The sequence below is a fragment of the Balaenoptera acutorostrata genome, chromosome 8, assembly GCF_949987535.1.
Source record: "Balaenoptera acutorostrata chromosome 8, mBalAcu1.1, whole genome shotgun sequence".
Lineage (NCBI taxonomy): Eukaryota > Metazoa > Chordata > Mammalia > Artiodactyla > Balaenopteridae > Balaenoptera > Balaenoptera acutorostrata.
The window spans coordinates 82,004,510-82,032,000 of NC_080071.1; the positions used below are offsets into that span (position 1 = coordinate 82,004,510).

The window sequence follows — 27,491 nt, forward strand, 5'->3', positions numbered from 1 at the left end:
GCTTAGTTTATGTCTATAACAGACAGTGGTTCAAGGCAGAATCATAAGAACTATAGCTATTGTAATAGAACATGCTACAAGGACCATACACAATTTCAATATCTGGTCACATTTTGTCTCAGGATGTTTGCTCTTCAACAAACCACAAAGCCAATTGTACGAAGAGGAAATATCATTAGTGTTATGTCCAATTTTGAGCGTCATTTACATTAATAAGGTGAGTGATATAAAAATTTTGTCTGGCATTTCTTTCCTTTTATTTTGTTATTTAGGAGTAAAATGTCACATATTTTAAACACATGTTAACTTATTTTTGCCATGTATCCATTCCTAATATCAGAGGATGGAAGAGTTTTGTTCTATTTTTTGTTCGTTTATTCTATTTTTGACACCATAACACGAAGTTAAAATTTTATCCCCATGGTAATATACATTTGATCCTGATACAAATCATATGCCTTTTTCTGTATATTATGGCAGATGATTTTTTATGTAATAATTTTTAAGATAATTAAGGAGCATATATTACTTGTTAAATAGATAAAATATGTTCCTTTATAAACATATACTTTAATTCTCTTTTAATGTGGAATCAAGTATTTTTTGAAAAAAGCACATTTTCATATACAGCTAAAGTGATGAAGATCTTAAGGGCATTTCAGAAGTGATGTGTTTTAATAAAAGAGGCTGTCAAATTAAAAAAAAAAAACTGTTGATGGTACATGATGCTATGTTGCCATGTAAGAAACTAACCGTGCATTACAGCATCAAGGGCATCCCTGTGCAGTAAGCGGCGTGATTTATATTCTGTCTACATAAGAAAGTGGAAGGCAAGGGAAATCCATGCCCTCAGATATTTAGAAGGAATACAATGAGTACTCCTAACCCCACATGCATGTGATTCTCTTTCTCCTCTGTACAAGGGATTCTTTAATTCTCTACGTCTGTCATTGGATCATAAATTTCATCCACCACGTTGACACCTCACTTTTCTCTGGGTTTACCAGAGAACCCAGATCTTTACCAGAATTCCAGTATTCCCAAGGAGAATTACCAATTACTCCAGCATCAGTAGTTTTACTATCTGACCCTTCAGATAACACTAGGATTTGGACCATAACTGAAGGATGCTTGGAGTCATTCAATGCCACATAAGTGTCACCTGCTTCCTTCGAGGTTTGTCCCATGAAAGGCTGGAGAGAGAGAAGTATGTCTACTCCCAGGGTAGAGTTTTACATTTGGCTGATTTTCTTTCTCCAGGGTCACAAAATAATCACAGCAATGATCAGATGTTCATCTTTTAGCATCATAGTGACAGCGCCTAGGTCTATGGGCTTCTCAAGGATCTATAAAAATACTTGATATTAAAAAATGAAGCACCAAAGTTTCAAAAGAAACTGCCACATTAACATGAATGAATATCTAATTAAATCAATACAAAATGTGACATTAGGTCAATTTAATTAATTATTAAATTTAGTATGAAAACAGTTCCATTACATCTGAGAACAGTTTCTAGATTAGATTGTCTAATTTGGTAAGTATTCCTGAGGGTGCATGATTACTGTCTAGAAATCATAGCCAATCATGAATTAATTGAATTATTCACAGTCCAATCATTTCAAAGCAAAATTATAAAAATGTATTCAAATTATATACCAAAAAATTTACATTTAATGTGGGACATTAGGACATCCTATATGTTTGCTATGATGTGTGATGGAAGCTTTAAAACAAAATGTTTGGAATCTGTGAAGGTTTTAACATAGTCCTGGCAAAACTGCCCCTTATTACTCAGGCATCAGTTTATCTCAAATAGCATATGTGTTATTTCAAAACAATGCCTTCCCCAGAAATGAAAGCAGAGTTTGCAATAAGCATACCTCAGTGTATTAAATAAAATGCCTTTTTTGTGACCTCCATGTAGCCCTAAGTCATTGATTAGAAACTTTCAGCAGCATGATTGACTAGGGAAAATCACAATATGTCTCTGCTAGTAGAGAAAAATATTATGTATTGAAAAAAATAAAACAAGATGGAGAAAAATATGTCTCCCCAGAATCTGATCTTATTTCTTTGATGCTAGATGAAAGTGGGGTTTTTTTCGTAAAAATGCACTAATCTCCTACTGCTGTGTAGATCCAGAGGTTGAGAACAATCATTTGTCTTTGCTTTCTGAAAACAAAGAGAACTCTAGTACTCCTAATAGTAGCTGTGGGTGCCTTGGGGATTATCCTGTAACAATACCAAGGAACATAATCCTGAACAGAAATTCAGTTCACCTTACAGGGAGGGTGAGAAATGATGGAGAAATTGCCATCCTTAAAAAAAAAGCAATGAAAGATTGTATCCAACAAGAATAAAAAGAGAAAGTAGTTCTTTCTAAGTAACAAAGTCCAATGGGCACTTACTTAATAAGAACTTTAAGATGATGATGAATTATTACCCTGGAAAGATCACATGATAATGTCTTGATGATGGTTTATTTCAAGGAATTAAAATTAATGTCTTCTTTCATCCTTCTTTCCTCTCTCCCTCCCTCCTTCTCACCCTCTCCTTCTTTCTTCTACCTTTTTTCCATTCTTCCTTTTCCTTTCTCTCTCTGTCTCTCTGTGTTTCTCTCTCTCTCACACATTCTTTCTTGTTCTCTTTACACTTGACCTTCACTGAAATTGCACAAACAACATCAACTTTTACTTCTAGGATGGTTCTTGGTAGTTTATCACACAAGAAGGGTTTTTTCCTTGGATGTAGGGAGAATAGATACTTTCTAGCTCATAATTAATCTTTTAATGGAATGAGTTTTTCTAAGGGGAGGAAAGCCTTATCTTAGCTAACTTTTGAGGCATATGTCCATCGTTTTTGACCCCCAAATGCCTTGGCAATTTTTATATTAGCAAAATTTAGGATGAAAACTTACTGTTTTTAGTCTTGTGGTTCCTAAGCCTCACTATTTAAGGCTCAAAGCACAGTGTATTTCCAAAGGTAAGTGAACTGGATGATCAAACTTTGATGTCACAGCCCTAGAGACTCTCTAAGAGGCTTGGTTATAAAAATAGAATCTTTTCTAGGATTTTTGAGACTTTTTAGAAAATTCTTTTGGCCAAAGAAACCTTGGTGGATCCAACATCATAAGGATTTGTTTCACCAACTAGGTCCCACAAACACCATAATAGATTCCAAATGTATTTAAGCCCAAGACAAGGTGAAACAGAAAAGAAGAGCTAAATGAGTATGATAAAGACAAACCAAAACCTCACAATTAAAAAAAAAATGTCCTTATGACATGATACCATCAAGCAACAATGTTATGAAGTATGTATGTATGTGTATGTGTATGTGTGTATACACACACAAATGTGTGCATTTTCCACCTGCCAGTGTACGCATGTGTGCATAATGAATTCATAAGTAATCATCTCAGCCTGCCACTGCAGGTGAAGTCATAACCCATATGAGCCATGTTGGGATTGAACAGTCGACTGCTGGGTGACCTGACTTTAAAGCTACAGGCCGGCAAGGTCAGCCGCCATGTGTGATGAGTGGGTAGTGGTTATATTGCAGTCCCTAAGGGGGTGGATGAACCAAGACACGAGCTGGACCACTGTCCAATGGGGGTAAAGCAAGGCCTTTGCGGGTCATGATGAAATTGGGAGTTTGCTTGGATTTTAGTAAGTCTCAGTCTGTGCTTTAGAGATATCACTGTATATGCTTGGAAGAGGCTGATTAAGTCAAAGTCTGACTGGAAACCTAGCAGGGGAAATTAATCCATAGGTACATTGGGTAATATAAAAGGCATTGGATTGTGTCACTCATCAGATAATCTCTTCAACATACCCTTTTCATAGTAAAAAACATTATTTGCCATCCTCTTCTAGGAAAAAATGTTGAATTTTCTCCATGTGACTAAATGTGCTAATGCAATAAAGGGATATATGGAAACATTGGCTTATTATGAAAACATGTCAACCAGGATTCTGATAGTTGCTTTACATTTATTTTATATAATAAAAGATGATTCCTTAAGACATGCTAGGATTTATGCCTCCTGGGAAATTAGTTTCATTTATAAGTTAGAGTGATAGGTTATGTCATCATGGGACACACTTATATTTGAGCACTCTTATATTTTCAAGAGTGGGTGGGTAGACACTAGAATCACCTGCACAAAACTTAGGGAGAGTTTCCCTAGAAAATCATGTACCCTTGAATGAGAATCACTGCCTTGGTAAGTTGGGGAGCCAGACCTTGAACCCAGGCCTTAAAACATACTCTATGTTACCATCATTGCCACAATTTGCTTTAGAAGTTGCATTGATGTTTTCTAGGTTAATTTGAGTGTCTTCAGTGAAAGAAAAATCATATTAATTGAACACTTAGTCTGTGGTCCTCACCAACATAAATACTCAGAGCCACAGCAAGCAGTGCAAACGGTTTATAAGTGCTAAGGCTATTTGGGAGAAAGAGGTAAACAAGGTTGCAGGATGCTTTACAATTGACATGCACATTGAAGCAGGCCTTAGAGAATAGATAACATCTGGTCTGATGAAAGGCCATGCGTGGGGACGCCTTGTGAAGGACAGAAGCAGGGTCCGATGTGGAGACTGAGAAGAGATACTGAGTTGTCTATGCTTTGGGGAGCAGACAGCCACGGAGAACACAGTGGATCAGATCAGATGGGGCCAGATCACAGGGGGACCTTTGAAAATTAGCCAAGTGAGTTTGAAGTTTTTATCATATGAAATAGGGAGTAATTTAAAACTTTTGAATAAGGTGTGTGATCTAAAAGCAATTTAAGAAGTTCTGCCTGGCATTGTGTACAAGTTAGTTTTGAGCAGAGAAACTATGGTTATGGGGACCAGCAGGTAGATTTTACATATATATATATATATAAACATATATTTAATTATATATAATTATAATTATATATATTACCTATGTTATATATAAAATTATTTTTGGCTCAAGTTGTTGAAGACCAAAATTGTGATAGCATCTGTGAGTTGAAATAAATCACAAAGAAAGAAAATTACCACAGGGCTAACTTTATAGAGAGAGGAAAAGAAAGCTCTGAACATAAAAAGTAAGCTTCTAGGAAAATGGAGGTAATGTTCCTCCTATAAATGGGAAAATCAGAAGGATACCTAAGATGTTGAGAAAAAGCTATCATTTGGTCCTTGTTTATTATTATTTTATATACAGTAATGTGTATATTTTAATCCCAAACTCCAAGTTAATCTCTAGTGTCTAGAAGGCACTGGGGCTTAACATCAAGCAAGAGTGTGCAGAGAGGACAGACCTGTGGAAACCTCCATGTGACCCAAGAGGGAAAAGATTATACACAAGAAGTCATGACAATGCACACGTTCTGAGGGAGAAAGTGCAGAGGGAGAAGGCAAAACAAGACAAAAAGACAAATAGAAAACAACAGAGAGGAGAGAGGTGAAACCATAAGCATCATAGGTGGAAACGGTTCCATCTTTTATCCATCATTAACTCACCTATCCCCACTCTCCTAGATACCAGAATATGTGATTCATTATTATTTCTTTATACTATATAAGCAATAAAGTGAATAAAAGGAATACATCCTGAAATAGTTTTGACTTCTCAGTAGGTTGGAAAATAAACCTAAGCACCCAGGGTCCTCCCTACTTCAGCTTTTACCACCTGCTCAGCACCGTTGGCAGGTGTGAATTATCGCAGCTTTTCTTTTTTTTTTTAATAATGTAGATCCTTTTTTTGTATTTGTCTTTTTAAATTTTTTATTGAAATGTAGTTGATTTATCATGTTGTGTTAGCTTCAGATGTACAGCAAAATGATTCAATTATACATATATGTAAACATACATTCTTTTTTTTACATTCTCTTCCATTATAAGTTATTACAAGATACTGAGTTCAGTTCCCTGTGCTCTACAGAAGGTCCTTGTTGGTTATCTCTTTTATATATAGTAATGTGTATATTTTAATCCCAAACTCCTAATTTATCCCTCCACTCCATTGCCACTTTGGTAAATAAGGTTTTTTCTGTCTGTGAGTCTATTTCTGTTTTGTAAAGAAGTTCATCTAGATCATCTTTTTAGATTCCACAAACCGTAATTCAAACAGACACATGCACCCCAATGTTCATAGCAGCCCTGTTTACAATAGCCAAGACATGGAAGCAACCTAAGTGTCCATTGGCAGATGAATGGATAAAGAAGATGTGAGATGCATACACGCACACACACATGCACACACACAATGGAATATTACTCAGCCATAAAAAGAATGAAATAATGTCATTTGCAGCAACAGGGATGGACCTAGAGATTATCATACTAAGTGAAGTGAGCCAGACAGAGAAGGACAAATATCCTGTGATACTACAGCTCTTTTAGGGCCCAGCCTTCCCTAGCTCCCAGAACACGAGGCATATCTTGATTAATGATACCATGGCACTGTGTACTTCTCCTTTCTAATTTTTCTGAATTTTCAGGAAACCATTTTAGGCGTACTGTTTGTCTCCCCTGAGTAAACATAAACCTCATTAAAATATGGGAAATCGGTGTCTTCCTCACCCATAGTTTTAGCACTCATTGCAGTGCTTTGTATGTGGTGGGCCCTTGATAAATGTTTGTTGAAAGAGCAAAGAACAAATGAGCTCTTTAACTTTTACTGCCCACAAAGTAGATGCCAGCATCCTTCTAACACCTGTTCATTCCCCCAGCAAATGTTCTACCACTGATAATTCCACCAAGAGGGCTGATCACAGCTGCTTTTCTATAATCAAATGCATAATTTGTTGTTTAATATCTTTGCTCCCGGATAGATTGTAAGTCTCTCTTAGGGCAAGAGTGGGTTTTTGGTGACCACACTCTGTACAGTTCCTGGCACATAGTAGGTATAAAATAAATGGATTCTGAATAATGAGTAAATGATTATATTCATTTTTTTTGAAAAGAAATAAAACTTAAATGATATGAAAAACATTTTCTAAGGTCATATAGCTAGTGGAATCATCTCATAGTCCAGAGACTGCTTATTGTCTTTTTTTTCTTGCTAAATCAGAAGCACAGAGAAAAAGACTATCTAATTTGCCAAGAAAGTGGCTATTAGTACCCATTAAGATAATCATTCTAATATGGATGTGAGGCATTGTTTAATAGTTTGAAGCAGGGGTGGGAGAGGAAAGTTGTGTGTGGGTGAGGGTGTATTTAAAGGTCTCTGTGTGAATGGACACAAACTTATCTTATTCTTTGTATCTGTATCTGGTGTCAGTGAAGGATGGGGAGAGAATGGTCAGAAGGCAGTTAGCAGAGGCTGAAGTTAGCCGTAGGTCATGTGATGCAGACAGAGCAAAGCTTTTCTCTGAAGAGCAACTTATATAAAAGTGGCATAAAGATAGTGTTCCTATCCAGCACAGAACTTGTTCTCCAGCATCAGCTTGCCACTGTTTGGTAAATTAGTGATGTAATATCATTTGAAGCCGCTAGTTCAGAGAGTTTCATCTTTAAGTCAAATTTATTAATATAATGAAAGGTTTTTTTGAAAAGTGCTTGTGTATTTGCAATGCAAATATTAACCTTGCTGAGCCTCAGGTTTCTAATTTGTAAATTGGGAGCATTTATAGCTAACTCTGTAACTCTAAAGATTATCTTTAAGATTAGAGATAATTTAAGTGCAGCCCAAACAGAAGCTGGGATATACTAGGCACTCAAAAACTGACAGCTAGTATAAAAGTTTGTGGCAAAAGCACAGATGTCAGCTTTTCTTTTTATGCCTTTTTCTCCTTTATAAATACCTTCAAATATTTCTGAAAATCAGTGTCCTCTGTATCCATAAATTCTGAGCTTCTTGAATGAAGGAAATCTTTCCATTCCCCAAATTGCAGTCTCCAAAGTATCTTGATAATGACCTAAGCAGCCTATTTAGGCTCCTTAAATAGAGGAAGAGTTAGGGGAAGGCTTTTTAATTTTGAAAAATAATATTATTATGAAAGATGTCAAAAGTCTTAGAAGTGGTTATACAATTAAAAGCAAATGAAGTTAAATTAGAGAAATGTTACATTGAAAACATGGTGAAAGTAATCAGCACAACAATATAGACTTGAAAATTAGAAAGTTAGGAAATTAGAAAGAGAAGGAAAGAATAAGAGAATGAATGAAGAAAAGAAAGAATGAAGGAATGAAAGGAGGGAGGGATGCAAGAAAAATTTGGAGAGAGTGGAAAAGACATTTTAGGACACAGGAGACCCTTGGACCAAGACTGCAAATGAAGCACCAAAAATAGTCATGTCACTGGCTTTTTCCCCAATGGGATTTTGTTGCTCCAGTAATCACTCTATAGAAATTCACTCTAAATAGGGTAAAGTGTGCAAGGCAACAAGGCGTGGAACTTAAGTGGTTTGTTCTTTATTCCCAGGAGCTGATCTGTGAACAAGGCTCATTTTAGAATCAATTGTTATGAAATTGTTTCATCACCTGCCAATGATTAGCAAACATCAGAAGAATTCAGTGTATTAAAAAGACGTGTAGCAAAACCAGAAGAAAGTCTGGGATCCGGTTCATCCTTGCAGACTTTGCTCAGCTAATGCTCTGTCTTTCCCCCTTCTTCACAGAACCGAAAGTAAGCTGCAAACTAGGCCGGTCCGCGTCCACATCAGGTGTGCCCCCTCCATCCGTTACTCCTCTCAGGCAAGCCAGTGACCTGCAACAGAGCCAGGTACCATCATCGTTAGCCAATCGTGATTGACTTCCTGTGATGCGACATGCCAAACGCTTTCCACCTCTGTCTGTCGTGTGTTGCTGTAACAACTTTTGCATTTGCTTTTATTTTTCTGTGTGTGTATGGGTGGGAGGGGTGAGCTGTGGCCCTCTGTGTTTTCATCCAAAAAGGAAAGTCTTCCTTCCCTGTGATTGGCGCAACTTTCTTTGCTGTTTGTTACCAAATCGTTTTTGTCTCTGGCTTCCATCATTCTGTAATATAAATGTAAACTTGTACTATATGTATTGGCTTAGTGGTTATTTTTTTAAAGTTCTTTCTCTCTTCCATGTTTTGTGTACTTTTATACTGTCTCCGAAAATTTATCAACGTTTGATAAATTTACCGACTTTGTTTTATGTAGATTTCTTTTTAAATGTTTTGTCCACAACACTTGCACAGATGTTGTCAATGAATTTGTACATATTGTTTAGTTCTTATCCTATTATACTGTAATATTTGTGGCCGTTTTACTTTTATTTTTATTTAGCTTGGAGCATGATTGTAAGACAGTGAATATTGATGTCCTGATAAATATTCATATACCAACTCATTTGGATTGAACATGGCAGCTAGTCTTTTTTCTTGGCCAAAAAGACAAATTGACCAACCAGATAATCTAGGTATTTACCCAAAACTGTAGATTAGTAAGGCAATCTTTAAATAAATGACACTTTTCTCTCTTATACCAAAAATATCAGAAATGTTCTCAGTAAGGGAATGTAAGTGTTTATGCATGGTATATGAGATCTCTATTATCATTTGGAGAAAAGATACAAGAAATAAAGGCATAAGCTACAGTATCATTTAATCCTTTATAGTACAATATGTTGCTCTGATGTTCATGGGTACATGCTTGTGTACGGAGGATATAGTATGGGGAAAAATCACTACATATAAATGCTCTATCTATAATTCATCCAATAGGAATTCAGTACAATGACAATTTGTGAAGCTTAATTGTTGTTACTGTTAAATATATTATGGGTGTTAAATAGGATAATGCCATCCTGGAGTGGTTTCTCTCTGCTTCCCAGCTTTAATGTTCACTTTCATAAAACTCTTCTGAAATTGTAAATTATAAAACTAGCAATGATACCTCCATGGGAACTGTCCATTACTGATTAGCAAATTACATATTCATCAATTATATAAATGTCAAGCTATTTTAAAAACATAACCAGGAAGAATAATTGCATTTTTTCTAATGGGAGACAGGGTGCTTTATAGTATTTTGGTCTGGCTTAAATATGCACAGGATTTGATTTATGAATATATGAGATATCTACAAATGCAAGAGATGAGAGGCTCCTCTCAAGAGCATCTCAAGTGCCGTTTAGAATTTCTTGTGTCTTAATTTAACATTTTAAATGCTTTGTAACCAAATGAATCCACCTCAAACACTTTTTTGGGTATAAAAGAAGTAGAAACAATAAGACAATGAATAAATAAATAAATAACACAAGTAACCTCACTAAGATAAATTGCCACCTTAGTTGATTAAAGCTATTCCAAAATATTACATTTACAGATTTTCAAAGCTTAAAAACTTAAATACAGAAAGGAGAGAACTTTAGCTAGCTGGCGGAGGATTGCATTAATACAATCAATTTTCCAAGTATATATACCTTGCTATTACATTACCTCGGTATCTCAGAGAGGTTTTGTGCTCTTTGTTTTCGTTTGCTTTTTCTCCTAATTATCTTTATAGTCGTTTCATCCTACGCCCCTTCAATTCTCAATGAAAGCAGTTTCCTGGGGTAACTTACAGAACAGAAACAAGGTACAACTCTGTGCCTTTGCATTATCAGCTCTTCGCTTACCTGGTAGGATGCTCTTCATTCTTCAAAATACAGCAACAGGAGAAAGACCCTCTCGTTACTTAGATGCTGCACTTTTCCTCTCCAACCAGGAGAGATTCTGGCACACAGCCACATCATAGAAGGGGTGTCAGGGCTGCAAATTAGAAGGCTGGCCTCTGAGTCTCTCCCCTGTGGCTTGTGACCAGATGTAGTATTCACCTCTTCCCAAATCCTAGTGCTAACGGGATAAACATGGCTCAGAAGAACCTTGCTCTGCATTCCTACAACTTGGAATTGAACTAAAGGCATATGGGTACTTATTGAAGACCCTCTTCTCACCTAATTCCCATGCTCTTGACTGAGATGTCTCCTTAAGTTACAACCAGGATGACACAGCCCTAGGCTCAGTCACCCCAGGCAATGGTGAAAGACATTTAAAAACATTGACTATTTGTACACAAACTAGGATACGGAACACCTAGCATTATCCAACAAATAATCATCCTGGTCACTTTTTTAAAAAGTGTTTTTCCCCCACCGGGATTCTTGATAGTTATTAAAACACAGAACGCTTAATAGACGATTGATAGACTTCTTACTAGGAAATCTTTGAAAGACCATGGGATCTGTTTCAGACAAACAAAAGCAGTCACTGAAATAATTCCAATAGCGCTTATCTATTGAGGAGTCTGGCTTTAAGAAGCCATATTATGGGACATTTCTGCTCATAGAGAAGGAGCTGTGTTTTTTTTTCCAGGTTGTTCACATCTTATCTCTTTTCAGCTCCCTCAGTACTAGTTTTTCACCCACCACTTCAGATCATGGTTGGAGCTTTCTAAGAAGTATTGCAGGAGGAGACAGAAGGGACGGAGGTTACTCCAGCAGAGATGGGTAGAGCTGGCCAAAAGGGACTGACGCTCACCCCCAGGAGCCTAGGCCAATGATGATGGACCACCCTTAAAGAATCTGGAGACAGTAGTGATTGACTGACCCGCCGAGGAGCCCGGGGCGCATAGTGACCGCCCACCAAGGGCATTTGTGTAAAAATAAAAGTGGAGGTAATGTTTGCTTGGCTATGCAGTCTGTTTCGGCTTCAGGTAATATAGGAGACACAAGATTTGTAGAAATGTATAGTCTCATCTGACTGGAACTTTAAAATACGTAAGAGAAGACGGGAAGCTCAAGAAAGAAGTATGAGTTCCAAAGCATTTAGAGCTTCTTACACAACGCGTAATACTCTCTAAAACTCGGTGAGATGACAAATAGATCTTTTCTTTCTTAATTTACTCCTGAATAAATAGAGCAGTCACGGGGCAATTAGGGGAAAGTGACATTTCCTTGGAATTTTACGGCAAAGCAACCACATATTTTGGCATTTGTCATAAAGCAAACCTTTGGAAATTTGATTGAATTTCTGCAGCTTCCATGAGAAAGTTATTTTATTTTCTTATTTATAAAAGCAAAACTGTATAGGAGAAATATTTTGAACTTGAAGCACATCACTTTATCTTTTTTTTTTTTTCTTCTGTAGTGAAGTAGAAAGCTGTGTACTCAGAAGAAAGAAGTGTGAGTGCCTCTATAGACAGCAAATGATGTTCATGTGATCCCTCCATCTCTGGCCTATGGTGTTAGTGACCCCCGCTACTCTGGAGATGGGGCCATCTCTAGTTTTACTGCAGCAGGTGATGGAATAGAAACTAAGGAGCAGGGCCGTGAGAAATCCAGGCTTTCCTTCAAGGAAGGAGCAGCTAGGGTGTGTCTGCAGACAAAAGTGCCAGCTCTCTTTGGAAAAATGTTCCCAAGAAATGTTTGTACTTATTTTTCTGGGAAGGAAGGAGATGAGAGCCACATCCTCTGACACACACACACACACACACACACACACACTCCCAATATACTTATGCACATGCATACACACAAACTCTCACATACTCTGCCCACTATCACACACACACACACACACACAATCACACACTCACTAACACACACACTTCACATTTTTCAAGTAACAGCCCCCCAAGTCAAGTCAGGGAATCACAGAGCTAACAGTGACCTAAGTGTTGAACTGAGAACTCACCTTCTCTCTGAGGTTTGTCAATTGTTCTAAACTAGATTATCTCTGATTATCCTTGATGTTGGGAAGGGGGTAACAGAAAGCCATCTGTCACTTCCTTTGGACATACGTTTCAAAATCTGAGAGCCCCACATTTCTCTAGAAATTTAAAAATCGCCCCTGAAGCCATTATCTCTTGTTCCGTGGGCCCCGTGTGGCTTGAGAGCTGCCTTCTCACTACCCAGAAGAGGCCTTGCCCAGGCTGGTCCATGCTGTGCGCTTATAAGCTGTTATCCAAGGAAACAAGCCCAGTTCTTTTCAACTTGCCCCTTCAGTATTATTTCTCAAACATTTATTTCTTTTGATGGCAGCCCTCTGGACTCCCTCCAAGCTCCTAACATCCTCCTTTCACTTGATGACCCTGCTGGGGCCTAATGAGAACCTGCCTGGGCTCCTGCCGAGCAGAATGCCTTCTTTTTTCCCATGGGCTCCATGGCTATGTCTGCACGCCAGCATGTGGCCAGCTTTCCTAGATAATGGAAGAACATATTAGCATCCATAGCTTGATGCATGTCTAGGGTGTGTTTCTGGACACGCCTGGATGTCAAAGTTGTTTTCTATATACAGTAAAAAAAAAGGGAGCTAAATCATCCAAAGATAGAAATTAGGGATCAGTACATATGAAAGACTAAGACTGAGAATTTAAGAGGATTCCCTGACAAAGACTTTACCCATTTTAGAGTGTGACACTCAATGACTTTGGTTGACTTACTAAATATCTCTCTCGATAAATGTCTCTTTCTATATATTCTCGAAAAAATGTTTTTCTCACACAATCTAATTTTGTCTTTTCTCTTGGTCTTTAATACCTTCAGGGTAGCGAGGTGTTTTGATTGGTCCCACAGCCTCAGTGTGCTTTGCCTGAAAGCTTTGAGCAGACCATTGCTCTTTCGCAGCCTGTGTGTGAGGTCTGGGCTTTTGTAACTCTCAGACAATCAGGACATTTGCACACAAAACTTGTAGGAGCCTGGAGAGCGTGAGGAAGACTAAAGACAAAGGGATCCTGAGTATAGTAACATAAATACTCCGACAAGGACATGGAAAGGAATTCTAATTTCAGCCACTCGATGCCTGCCCACATTTCTCAGTAATGTAAACTTAAAGGGTATATTCTTATTTAATTTCAGCTTCTGTGCATTGGATCAGGTAGAAAAATGAAAACAAACCTAACATCTGAAATAAAATAACACACAGTGTGAGAACTGGGAGTTTCAGTTTTATTCAGGGACTTACTGAGGGCGATAGCCTGGGAACTATAGCTTCTCAGATAGCTCTGAGGAACTGCTCCAGAGAGGTGAGGGGAGAGGCCAGGGGAGAGGGGTACGCACTATCAAGCAAACATCTCAGGAGAACGTTACTACTGCTAGTCACGAAGAAAGGCTATCTCAGTTAATGATATTAGTGTTTTTTCTAAGTATGTGGAAATGCAAGAATCCAGGTTCATAAAAAATTTCTCTTGAAATATTTCTAACTATCTGAGGGCCTGTTTTTGCCTGTTTTCCCCAGGGCACAGAATACCTAATCCTGATCTGCACCCTGAATTCCTTTCAGGGTGTACTGCAGGTCACTGACTGCAGTGGCTAATGACTTAATCTTTGTAGAACTGGATGGCGATTGACATTCCTTGCCTTACAAGCTCTTAACAGTAGAAAAGCTTCAATTCTCTTTAGAATTTCTGTGCTGCCATTAGTGTAGATGTGACTTGCTTTGCCAAGACCATACTTGCTTTATTCCAGCCCTAGGTCCTGGAACATATGTGTTATGAGGTTTCATCTGATCAGTTGTATATACAATGTCAAGTGCTCCTATCTAGTAGTTAAGGTTTTGTGTTTGATGGGAGAAAACAGTGTCAGGAAGAGGAAAGAGCAGAGTATGTGGGTGGGGAACATGTGACTCCCCAACTTAACGTGATGAAGGGGCCCCTTTCTACCATCCCTTGCTTAAGAGTTGAACAAACCTTTTTTTTGAGACCCTGTGGTATTCCAGGTCCTATCAGGCCTGAACTAAAAGAATGTTTACATCGCATTTGTACCTTTATATGGCTGGTTTGATCGTATGCTCAGGGTTACATCTTATGATGGAAATGGTAAAAAAAAAAAACAAAAAACAAAAACAGAAAAAGAACATATAACCAATTAGCAAAAGCTGAACTCACTTCATTCATGCACAGAGATTCCCACCATCACAGAACTTCCTCCAGGCTATGCAATAGGTTTTAAATAACTCCTATTGTTTTTTCATCCTGCATACAAGTTAACCTGACATATATTTCCAAACATGGAAAAGCCTGATGGGGGGGCTTGGAAAACCCCACTAAGTTTACAATGCCATGTAAAGATAAGATGTTTACAGCATCTTATTGGAGAAGGGTTTATCTGTAAGAACTTCAAATTGTAAAATAAAATGTTATCTTAACAAAGATTATGTTACAAAGAAATTATAGTTATTTGTTATAATAATGTTATTTACCAAAGAGATTGGATCTAGGCTTGTGAAAAGTGGAATAAATTCATGTTACAAATAGGAGTGTCAGTGGTTATATTGATCTATTGCTTTGATTTATGGTATCATTGCATTAAAATAATGCAAGGGCCAAAAAGTAAACAAACAAAGGCTTTGTCTTATGTGTGCCCTCTACAGTCCTGTCCGGTTGATTTATAAAAATGGTAGGCTTTAGTACTTTGTGGGGCTCCCTATAATTAGTGTCGTATTTAAAGAAGAAACAAGATGTTGTTATCACCTTCAAATAACAGTAATATGTGTCCTGAATTCTGTCATACAAAGAATTCAGACAAGATCAGGCACGTTCAGGGTCGTATGGCCATAGATCAGATGGTAGAAACTCAGATTGCTTTCCAGGACAGACCACAATCTGAACTGAGAAATTTTGACATATTATGTAGGCATCGTGTGCTTGTTAACTGCTGTATATTTCAAGTGGCAGAATATTTGGGGTCACTTTTTAAAGGCCAGTAGTCTCATGACCAGTCTCTCAATAACTTCAAGATTGAGTAGAATGAAACTAAACAAACCCATCCCTTTGCCCCCATTCCAATCCCCCCACCCAATAATCTTGCATTTATGCCCTTGGAGTAGGAGGCAGAGTGTAACAAAACAAGAGGATGTCCTCTGAGAAATCTTGAACGCATTGACCAACAAGGGTAGGGGTGGGGCAAATGGACCCTGAGGGCGCCCGCCTCTGACTCTGCCTCGTCCCCCGTACCTGCGTGCATCCTCTTCAGCATCAGAATTGTCAACTTAGCCATCCAGCTACAGGGGAAGGTGTGAAGTTGCTTAGGTATAGAGTCCAGCATTCTTTAACACATGGAAGGGATAAAATGTGTCTGGGGTTCTTAGATGAAGTTTGCGGGATGGAAACCACGTACCGTTTGCTGTCTTCTCTGATGAGCTCATTGTGCGCCAGGATGGTTTTGAGAGCTTCCTTACATCATTGTAGGTGTGCTCTCTACAGCCCTACCCCATTATTATCCCAGGACAACTAAGGATACTAAAGTGAGGTTATACCTTGTCCAAGTTCTGTACCAATTGTCAAAATGATCAGTCTATGATGTCAGTCTATGAGTCCCAACTACTCAGCTGGTTAAAATTGTGAGGTTTAGAGGATGTAAGACGTCCATCAGAACCCTGGCTCCACCCGTTGGTCGCTGTGTGACCTTGAATACATTGCTCAGCTTTTCAGAGTCTGTTTTCTCATCTGTAAAATGGGGGCAGTATTATCTGCCTTGTATGGTTGTTGTTGAGGATTAATAAGATAACATATGTGTGTAAAGTCCTGGACAGACATTACCTATTAGAAAAATAAGAATTCTTTCCCTTATAGCTTTTCCTTCTGCCAAAATGCAACTTTCCTGCTTGCTGGCAAGTCCTAAGGAGAAGAGTCATTGTAGTCAGTGGTATTTCAAAAGGGATGGGCATGGAGGGAATGGTTCTGTCCACCCTGTATCACTGACCTTGTATAGAACTGCTAGCACGTGGTGTTAATAAAAAGCAGACAGATTTTTAGTCAGTTTTATTACTGACTTTAAATTCTCTAGACAGTGTATCTCTTTACTGACAGCATCTGAGACAGGTTGGTTTCTCCTACCACCTCTTGGTACACTTGATAGGATTATATTCATTATTCCTTCTCCTCCAAATAGGAAGTTAGATATTTAGTTATTTACCATGTAATAAGGGGTCTGTATCTGGCATTTCTTCTTTCCTTGTAGGGTCCCACGTGTGGTTTGGAAGTAAAGTGAGTAGAAGTCGACTAAGGGTATCAATTCAGAAATGTCACGGGTCCCCTAACACTGCTTTACTCTCCTACTTGGGTTCCAATGTGAATGAACGTAATGAAAACGCTAGAGCCCCTGGGGACGCTGTTATCTGCAAAGACACAGGATACAGTTGTTGCAACTTCAACATTTACTGAAAGTTTCCCCAGACCACACTTTGAGAGGCTTTGTTTTCTTATCTGCACATGTATTTACCCACAAGCATGCCCATTATGATATGTTATCCCACTATATCAGTTTAACTTTTATAAGCCCATTATATCCATGTAACTTGTTTTTGTTTATCGTTTTTATGTTTTTTCCTTTTAAATGAAGAAAGCACTAAGGATATTGCATTATAAATGTTATGGAAACAAAGAGGCCTAAATTTCAACAACATTCCCTCTTGCCAAGTGAATGTATGCCAATCTCGTCCCAATATATGGAGATCAGTTGCCACTACTTGGTATTTCTTACGCTAAATCAGAGACAAAGGAATATCTTTTATTTTTTTATTTATTGTAGTTTTTGGAATCCTTGTTTGTTCCTCTTCAAATGCCAAGAGTGGTGTAGTTTACTAAGCTAACAATAATATGGCTGTGTCTGGGGAAGTGAAGCTGAAGATTTTAAATCCATTTACTGTCACATTAGTCTATACCATGTGTTTTCAAGCAGATCTTTAAAGTTTCCAATTCCGTGTCAAATTTTTTTTTAGAAAATAGAGCCTTTGGGAGGCTGTTGAAAATATTTAGCTGCTAGATTTATTCAACATGTCAGTAGAGTTGAAAGTGAAGCTTTGGCTTCAAGTCTAGAGGACAAATTATGAATTTATAACTGTAGGTCTTGTTTGAGTTGAACACATAGAGAGCAACTGAAGGAGTATTAAAGCTTTACAGATTGATAACTCCATTTGAGAACTAAATGCTATGCTTGTATTCTGCTGCCAGTTATTAGCAGACATCGCATTTTAGAAGCCTTCCCCATCACAGGCTCTAAATGTTAAAATGCAGGTCAGGCCCTAGATGGACTGGCCAACCTAGTTTGGGGAAAATAATATAACATTGGGTGGACGCGTGGCGCCACCTAGTGTCTGAAGTGCACTTTGCAAACTGTCTTTAGGTTTTAGAAAGGATTGAATTAAAACTGCTTTATGTCAGAGATGGTATGCTGTTTGGGGTAATAAGCATAATGCTTATAGAAACCCAGGGCAAACTTTTTGTATGATATTTGTTTTGGACATTTTTCATTACTTTAGTTTTTAATTTTAAGCTGTCTAACTTTCAAATGCACCTTTCTAGACTTTTGTGTGGGGGGAGCTAGTATCACAGCCAGTGATCTCTGAGTGTTATATATTATTTATGAATAGATGCAGATGTTTTCAATAGGATTTCTGACATTTTCTGCATATTGTATTTCTCTAAATCCAGACTGCGCCTCGAAAAAGGGGATCGCCATCCCTATTTTGAAGACTGGAAAGTGAAGGAGCAGAGATAGCTTGGCTGAATGGAAGAATTCCTTCTTGGTTTTGTTTGAGATTAACATGTTTAACACACATGGCTTAAGATTCACTCCTGAAAAGAGCAGTCTCCCTAACCAGTGGGTAAATTTACCTCTAACTTAAGTTACAGGTGGATTAGCAAGAAATGTTTACATTATATTAATATCGGTTCAGAGTTAGACTACGCTTGACTCAGAATAATAAGCACAGCCACATTGGAGTGCCTTACTCAGGGAGTTCTAGAGCTTCAGTTTCTCCAGCCAGCTCACCTGCTGGGCAAATCTTTGTTCTTTATTCTGTGCTGCAAGTAAACATTAGCCTTCAGATGGAAAGCACCTTCCCCAAATAAAGCAGATTTCTAAAATGGTTTTCATTGAGGGCTTATTACGTGCTTGGCACAGTGTCCAGAATGCCGTATCATATAATCTTATTCTCACGATATGCTTATGAAGTAGGCAATATTATCCCCATTTTACTCATGAGAAAATTGAGGCTGGAGAACCTGTTACCTGTTGAAGGTTTATAGCTAGGAAGTGGCTGTATGGACATGAGGTGTAAGTCCAGGAGGTTCTAGCCACTAAACTCCTCCTTTATTTTCTACCATAAATAGCTGTCTCTCTGAATTTGCTCTCTTTGTAAAACTCACCTTCTTTCATTTTCTTTCATCCATTTATTTACTCATTCTTTGACTTTCCGGGTCTCGCCTTATAACTTTTCTAGATGAAAAGCTACATAGCAGAGGGGCAAATTCAATTCAGATTTCAACTGAACAAGGCACCACCTAAGGCCAGATCTCCGAAGGTGGGACGGGGTTGGGACGGTAACTCCTGGAAGAAAGCTCACTGTCACTCAGTTGCATCATTCTTTTGTGGACGTGTGTGCACACTTGAGAATCTCAACACTTGAGTACATCTAACTCTTTCCACATTCTGAAAGGAAAATACATCCCCTTCCCAAACAGGCACTCCTGAACCCCAGCATCTAGACTACTCCTGTAGATTTAACCAACAACACACAAAAGACCAAAACTGCATTCAGCGAGATTTATCTGGCTTCTGGGCTTTTACGTCCATCCAGTAAGCAGACACTTTAAAGGGGGTGAGGAGGGGTGGAGAAACAACCATACTGTCACTTCAAAGCCTTTGTTTTCTAAAGTAAATGCTGCATTAGAGCTAGTTAATAATCCCTGGTTGTCAGCTATTTTGATGGGGATAGTATGTGGAATGCTGCATATAATGACTTCCTTTCCAGAAAATGAGGAGGTTATCTGAAGGAGCAAATGGTATCAGGTGTAATTTTACCCAACCCAGTCAACTTTGCATATGAAAGTGGGGAGAGGCCTTTCAGGAGAAGCCAGCAGAGCCAAAGTCACTTACCATTCAGGATACAACCTAGGAAGGAACACAATCTCTGCTGTCACTTCTCTGATACAAACCCCAATAATGGAACAGGAACCCTTGAAGAAGCCTTATGTGGGAAGCGCTCACATCCAATGGTGGCTGTCCTGGGCTTCATGGAATTTCCAGGTATTTTGGTTTCTACATCCATATGAAATGAGATAATTCATATGAAAGCACAGTTTAAACCAGAATGTTTAAATGTAGGTGCCTATTTTCAGTCATTCATTTATTCAACATATAGGCTGTTTTTATTAAGCTTTTTAGTTGAGTAAAGAAGTGCAAAGCACTGTCTCGCCTCTAAGAAAGCGTGGTGCATTGGGGGAAACAAGACAAGCCACAGGACAGGAGGGCAGGAGGAAGTGAGCCTGGGGCCACTCCAGCAGCTTCATGGTGTGGCTTTTCTTGGATCCAAACTGTCTTACAAGATGACCTTGCAGTTTCATGAGAGGCTCAGTGTCTCTCTCCCTTTTCCCCAACTCCAGTCTCCAGTGTCCACCTGTCGCCAGATCCATCCTCCAGAGCAACAAGAATGACCATGTGTTGACCCTTCCATGCAAAATTCTGTAAAGTCTCCCCATTGCCTACAGGAGGGGAGGTAAATTGCTTTGTGTGGATTTCAAAGCCTGTATGATCTGGCCCTTGGAATACCCTCCTTAGTCTTGGGCTCCTGGCAACTCTGACTCATCCTCCAAGTCTGGGGTCAGGTGTGTTCTCTCCATCTTTGAGGCTGTCCCAGCCCTTCCAAGCATATCGTATTTCTCCATATCTCCTCTGTATTTTGTTATTTCCATACACAACGGTAAATAACCTTATTTTTGTATTAAAGGACAGCGCTGTCTGAGGGGTGCTATCCGCTGTTTTGCTACCCAGAAAAGCAGTCTGGAGAAAGCCAGGTTAGATAAATTCCTTTAATATCAGAGTTTTATGTTTGTAGATGTGCATTGGGAATTGCAAAGAGGAGGATATCATATGTCATGATTCTTGAATATATCTGACCAGAGAACCCCTTTTTTCTTTTTCCAAGGAGCATCTCTTTTGATTCTAAAGATGCAGAGTACAATTGTTTTCACTAGGTTGTAGGCTCTTTGAGAACTGGTATGTATATTTCATCTTGGAAATCTCTAGTAGTCTTAGTCTGTATTTTTTTTAATTTATTTTATTGGAGTAGAGTTGATTTACAATGTTGTGTTAGTTTCTGGTATACAGCAAAGTGATTCAGTTTTATATATATATGGTTATTTATATATATATATGTTTATATATATATATGGTTTTATATATATATGGTTATTCCATATGGTTTATCTGAGGTTATTGAATAGAGTTCCCTGTGCTATACAGCAGGACCTTGTTGTTTATCCATTCTGTATATACCAGTTTCCATGTGCTAATCCCAAACTCCCAATCCATCCCTCCTCCACCCCCCCTCCCCCATGGCACCCACAAGTCTGTTTTCTATGTCTGTGGTCTTAGTCTATATTGAGTGAGTAAATTAAAGCTAAACGTGGAAATAGATAAGCATCTCATTGTAATACTGTTACAGTAATTCGCAGAAGTGTTTGGACTCCTGACAGGTGGCTCTGTACACAGTCATCACATATGCTCACTCCAGCCATTTAATGAACTAGTTTTACCTGCTGGTGGAGACTGAAAGACGAATGTTAGAGAAGAGGATTGAAATGCAAGGGCCCCTTAGAGAAGTAACACCATGACTGCAACTCACACTGAAAGAGAGATCTCTATTCACCTCATTCTTAAACATTGATTTTTTAAAAATCAGCTTTATTACTAGAAGGAGAAAGAGCATACCATGGGCACCACTTTAGAAAAATAAACTCTAATTATGCCGGAAAGAAAGGCGGGGCAAGAAAAGATGGTCATGTCCCAGGTCTCAGCTGAGTTCCTGGGATGCCGCCGAGTGTGGGCTCTTGGCTTCGAGCAGGAAAGAATTCAAGAGCAAGCCACAGTAAAGAGAAAGAAGGTTTATTCAAGGAGATACACATTCCATAGACAGAGTGTGGGCCATCTCAGAAGACGAGACAGGCCCCAGGGTATGGGTTGTCAGTTTTTATAGGGGTGCGTAATTTCATAGGCTAATGAGTGGGAGGATTATTCCAGCTATTTTGGGGAAGAGGTGGGGATTTCCAGGAATTGGGCCACGGCCCACTTTTTGACCTTTATGGCTGGCCTTGGAACTTGGCGCCAGTGGGTGTGTCATTTAGCCGTGCTGATGTGTTACAATGAGCATATCCTAAGGCTCAAGGTCTAGTGGAAGTCGACTCGTCCGCCATCTTGGACCTATTCGAGTCTAATCAGTTTATGTTGTGTCCTCTGGCTATGTCATTCTTTTAAACAGTTGTGCCCTGCCCCGTTCTTGTCTCATAATAATGCAAGTGTATATTTAGGACAGGATATAAACTGGGATTGGAGCAAATTAAAAGCTTTCAAATCTGTAACAGAAGGGATTTTAAAGCCCTCCCTCCATGAATAGTTCAGTATACATTTTATCTTTTAAATTAATGTAAAATTTATATAACATCTATACTTCTGACACCAACCATAATGTGCGTTCATCAATTCAAATTCTGATGTGTGGGATTTTTTTCCCCACACCACCTAGCAATTTTCCAACTCCAGCTGGGTGTCCGACAATTTAACTCAATTCTGACACTGTCTACACAGGGAGAGTATCAGGTCCCACAGGTTCAGGGCTCAGTCCCACAAGACTGCTCCCACTTCAGACATCAATCAAAGTCCAGGTTATTACCTGTGCTTCATACCAACCAGCTATAAACCAGAGGTTCCCACAACTCTCTCCTTGGGTTTAATTCATTTGCTAGAGCAGCTCAAAGAACTTAGAGAAACATTTTATTTACTGGATCACCAGTTTATTATAAAAGGTTAGAACTCAGGAACAGCCAGATGGAAGAGATACATGGGGCAAGGTATGAGGAAAGGGCGTGAAACAACTATGACCTCTGAGCGCTACATTCTCCCTGAATCTTCATGTATTCACCAACCTGGAAGCTCACCAAACCCCCTTCTTTTGGGTTTTAATGGAGGCTTAGTTACATAGGCATGATTGACTAAATCATTGGCCATTGGTAATAGAATTCAATCTTCATCCTATCTCCCCTCCTTGGAGGCTGGGAAATAGGACTGAAAGTTCCAACCCTCTAATCATAGGACTGGCTCTACTGGCAGCCAGGCCCCATCTTAAGTACTGTCCAAAGGTAAGTGCCTTAAATTAACAAACGGCACCTTTATTGCTCTCATCACAGGAAAGTCCAGGGGTTTTAGGAACTCTGTGCCAGGAACAGGGATAAAGACCACGTGTATATTTCTTTTTATAAATCACAATATTGTCAGGGAGGAGGACATTTTCCTCTATCCTTCTAGGTTCTTCTGGCTGGTCTAAGAATTAAAAGGACATGAGGTAGAGTAACAGGAGAAAATCAGAGTTTAATAACTTGTATACGAGGGAGAAACCCAGGAAAATTGAGTAACTCACCAAAATGGCCCAAGCCCTCACCTTAAATATCATCTTCAGCTAAAGATAAAAGAGGGTTTTGGGGGTAGTGGTTTGGGACTTCAAAGGGGATGAAGGCAATTCATATGGAGATGGAAAAGCAAATGTTTGATAAATAAATGTTTGCTGGGCCAGGCAGAGACAATGGGACACAGAGAAGATTTTAACAGACTTTGCTGGGTTCTTCTCTGTTTACCACCTGGTTCATACTATAGTTATCTATGGTGATAGCTTCCTTCCTGTAACAGGTTCTCTGCATACATTCTTTTAGGCAGTTAGGGGAAAGGTCAAAGGTTTATCCTGAGTCTTTTGGGTCTTGATTTTTTTCAGCCTGAAATAATCCACATGCCGAAGAGACATTTTGGGGTGATGAATTTTGTTTCTCTACATATCACAGTCTCTATATATTCTACTATATTTTGCTTAACTTCATGTACATTTTCTCTGTACAGAATTTTGCATAAGGTTATTGAAGCTGAACTCTTTTCTTTTATTTCTTGCTTTCTCTCTCTTTTTTTTCCTATTGTTTTGCCTCAGATATACTGGGCAGATGCCCTAAACATATGAGAACTTGTCCTTTGGGTGACTCAGCACTTTTTACCTGCCCAAAGAATTTCTAAAATTATTCCTGCAGCCAAATTTAAATACAAAGGCAAACAGTTAAAAACAAATTTTAAAAGATGTGAAAACGCTCAGTGACAAAGAGCTATTTGCTACCACAGTATATTGAATTAAAAGAAAGTCTGCCTTTGTGTTGTACTGTCTTCTCAAAATGAGTTGCAGGAGGGGGACTGTTTTAACACAACTCATTGACTATGTGATGAACTGAGTGTGAAGATTTACAGAAACTGCCAGAAGAGGGCAGCACTTCATCTTTCTCGACCTCCTTTAAAAGTGGGTCCCAGCAGGAGTGATGCATTTCAATATTCATCATGGAGATGGAAAGAAATGAGGTGGAGGAGTGAGGCCAAGGGGCCAGCCAGGTCAGGAGTAGAACACATCATGTCTTTTCTTCCCACCTCATCCTCTCCATCATCTTTGCTCTTCCTCCTAGCTGCTCCCAGGGGCTTTGGGTAGAGTGGCTGGACCCAAAGAAACAAGATTCACTGGAAGATATTTCTAGCAGTGATTTGACAGCCTTACATTTCACAGCTCTGCAAACAGTCACCTGGAGTCTGGGCAAAAAGACAGTGTGGGTAAAATTAATGTTTGGCCATTTTCCCTTCTCCTTCCCTTTCCAAGACCTCCATGCTCTAAATATCCTACTTCACACAAAATTATCCAGCCAGAGTCCCATGTCTTCTGTTTAGTCTTCCATCTCTTGTACCACCAACTAAATGCTAATAACTAATGTGTATAACTGTCATTCCTGGTGACTAACATGTGTGACTGCCACTGACACTTTGCAGCAATTAGCGTTAGCACTTTACAGTTTGCAAATTGCTTTCATACATTCACTCAGCAAATGCTCATTGTACACTTGATCAGCAGCAGGTGTTCTGACTGATGCTCAGTAGTTGATAAGAACTCCTTGTGTTCAAGGGAATTTCAGCCCAGTAAAGGACACACACACACACACACACACACACACACACACACACACTTGCAATTAGTATAATTAAGAGAAGAGTGAGCAGAAGATAGAGGGATTAACTCTGAGTTTTGAGGGATGTCTTTGAAGGTGGTCAAGCATGATTTTACAGACGGGGAAGTGGGTACCTTTTCTTCATGTTTTAATGAAAGAGGGTGGAAAGCCTTACAGACTGGGAGAGAAGATTTGCAGAGGAGTAGGGGGGTTGAAACCACACAATTTGGACAAAAATGCAAGCAATTTAGCATTACAGTAGTAACAAATGTTGAGGAAAGAAAATTTGAAGGAAAAATGATAAAAGGATGAAGAGCTAATGATAAAGTTCCTGGAGAATTCAGTACCAGAAACAAGATTATTCTTATAATTCTCGTTTTACAAATAGGGAAAGTTATCCACCCAGGGCAGAAATTTGCAGAGGAATTGTGTCTTTATAATTCAAGCTTTAATACCTGAGATCATGTCACAGAAGCCTCAGATGAAGGTGGACAGGGTTGTAGAGGAAAGGTCTTCCCTGGGCAGTTAACATTACAAAGAGGAAATCGTTAACCCCAATAAATCTTCAATCGGTAGAATATCTAAGAGCATTCATTTGCTTGTTTTTACATTTTTTAATTTTGAAAAATTTTCCAGTGACAGAAAAGTTGGAAAGCTAGCACACGTGTATACTTTTAAACACACACGCACAAATGTATTTTAATCATGGCACTTCCACTCCAAATATTTAAACATGTATGTCCTAAAATCAAGGACATTCTTCTAAACAATCACATGCAAGAAGGAAGTCAATAAATTAGAATGGCTCAATATTACGGTCTCAAAGCCCATTTTCATACCTCTACAAGTGCCCCAGTACCATGCCCCTCCCCAATCCTGGACCCAATTGAGGATCATATATTACATTTTGTTCTCATAGCGTTTTAAAAATCTCTTTTAATTATGAATTCTTCTCAGTCTCATTGATTCTCAAGGTACTGAGGTTTTCAGACTCCAGAACAGATTTTTTTTTTTCCTTTCAGAAAAACCCTCAGTTTTGATGTGTCTGATTGTTCCTTTGTGATTAGATTTGAGTTAAACATTTTGAGCAAGAAGGTGACATGTGGAGGTCTTCTCAGAGGATCACCTGGTGCATGATGTCGGTTTATTTCATTGCTGGGAGCGCGATGCTTGATCACTTGGTAAAGGCTGTTTCTCCACTCAGTGCTCTAAGTACCAGGAGGGAGGGACCATGGAAGCTGCCCTGAGTGTCCACCACAGTATCAAATCAATCAACTAAACATATTATGTCTCTTGTACTTTCTTTAAAAATAAATTTAAAAATCTAATTTTGTTTGATCGATTTCTAAATACATTTGATATTTTCTATTGTGACCATCGGAACAATTTTGCAAATCATCATCATTACTCTATGTCTGATGAGAAAACTGAAAAACACAAGGCCAAGTGAACTCTCAAGTTCATGTAGGTGTCAATGGCAGATGTGGGACTTGAACCCTCTCCAGTCACTCTCCAAGCAGTGCTCTTTCCTGTACTATCAGCTGCAATCTCATGGGTATCCTGTCAATTTTCTATACTGCTTTTCACCACTAGAGGGGGGGAGAGGACTTTCAAAGTTAATATGACTGCATTTATCTGGACTAGAAATCTTTTGACAGTCATTAAGTTCAATGCTGGGCAACCCGTGAATGAATAAAGGAAAAAGAAAGTTGTGTTCTGACCGACTTCCCCTCTTTTTTTTTGTTTGCTCATTTTAGATTAAAATAGATTGAATACACATTAACTACAGACATTATTGCATAAGATTAAAGATGAGTGTGATTATCAACAAACTACAAAATGAATATATGGCCCACATATAATTTAGGAGATTTTAAGCAAAAATATGCAATTGGTTGTTCTTTTACAACATGTATTATCTACCTGTAAGCATAAAACATGGTACATGCACTTACGGAATGGGTGTTAATTATACTACTTTCCATGAATCTGTCCTTTCCCTTTTAGAGATAAGATCAAAGTCATTATGAAATGTGAATTTGGCATTTATTATACTGTATTTTTAAAAAATTAAAGGTCCCCAAATGAGTCTCGGCAAATTACATCTTCCCTTATCACACATAAGACATCATGTTTAATTCATTTTTAAAATTTTTCACTCCCCTGGAAAAATATGGGGTAAAGCTAATCTTTACACTGACTGGATTATAAAAACAAATGCTTTCTAGAGATATACACGAGAAGCCTACATTCTTAGTTACCTGGGGTAACAATAATAATAAAATAGTAATTATTTAGTGGAAAAAACAAAACAAAACAGAAAAAAGAAAGTCTTCTCATGCCAACCTGAGAGCAGAATGTACTGGGCAGACATCGGCTTGGTCTATACTTTGAAAATCATTGGGAAGTGCTAAAGTGGATAACATAAAAAATCAGAAGTTTATTCACTTTTAAAGAGTTAAATGAGGAAAATGTAAAATAGCCTTCAGTTCAATGATAGAAAAGGTATAACGCTAGACTTTAAAGAGAAAAAAAACAAACAAAC

At 38.6% G+C, this 27,491-nt stretch overlaps 1 protein-coding gene across 2 annotated transcripts in view; it reads left to right on the top strand.

Moving 5' to 3' along the window:
- Nucleotides 1-27,491, top strand: part of NYAP2 (neuronal tyrosine-phosphorylated phosphoinositide-3-kinase adaptor 2) — a 165,853-nt gene that overhangs the window by 112,998 nt on the left and 25,364 nt on the right. The window contains exons 5-6 of one of the 2 annotated variants that reach the window (XM_057551590.1): nucleotides 8,603-8,706; nucleotides 11,331-11,412. In XM_057551590.1, coding sequence (XP_057407573.1) covers nucleotides 8,603-8,706; nucleotides 11,331-11,345 — 119 coding nt within the window. In that variant the 3' untranslated portion in view covers nucleotides 11,346-11,412. Of the gene's footprint in view, nucleotides 1-8,602; nucleotides 8,707-11,330; nucleotides 11,413-27,491 lie in introns of those variants that run through there. The other variant, XM_057551589.1, reaches the window with a different exon arrangement.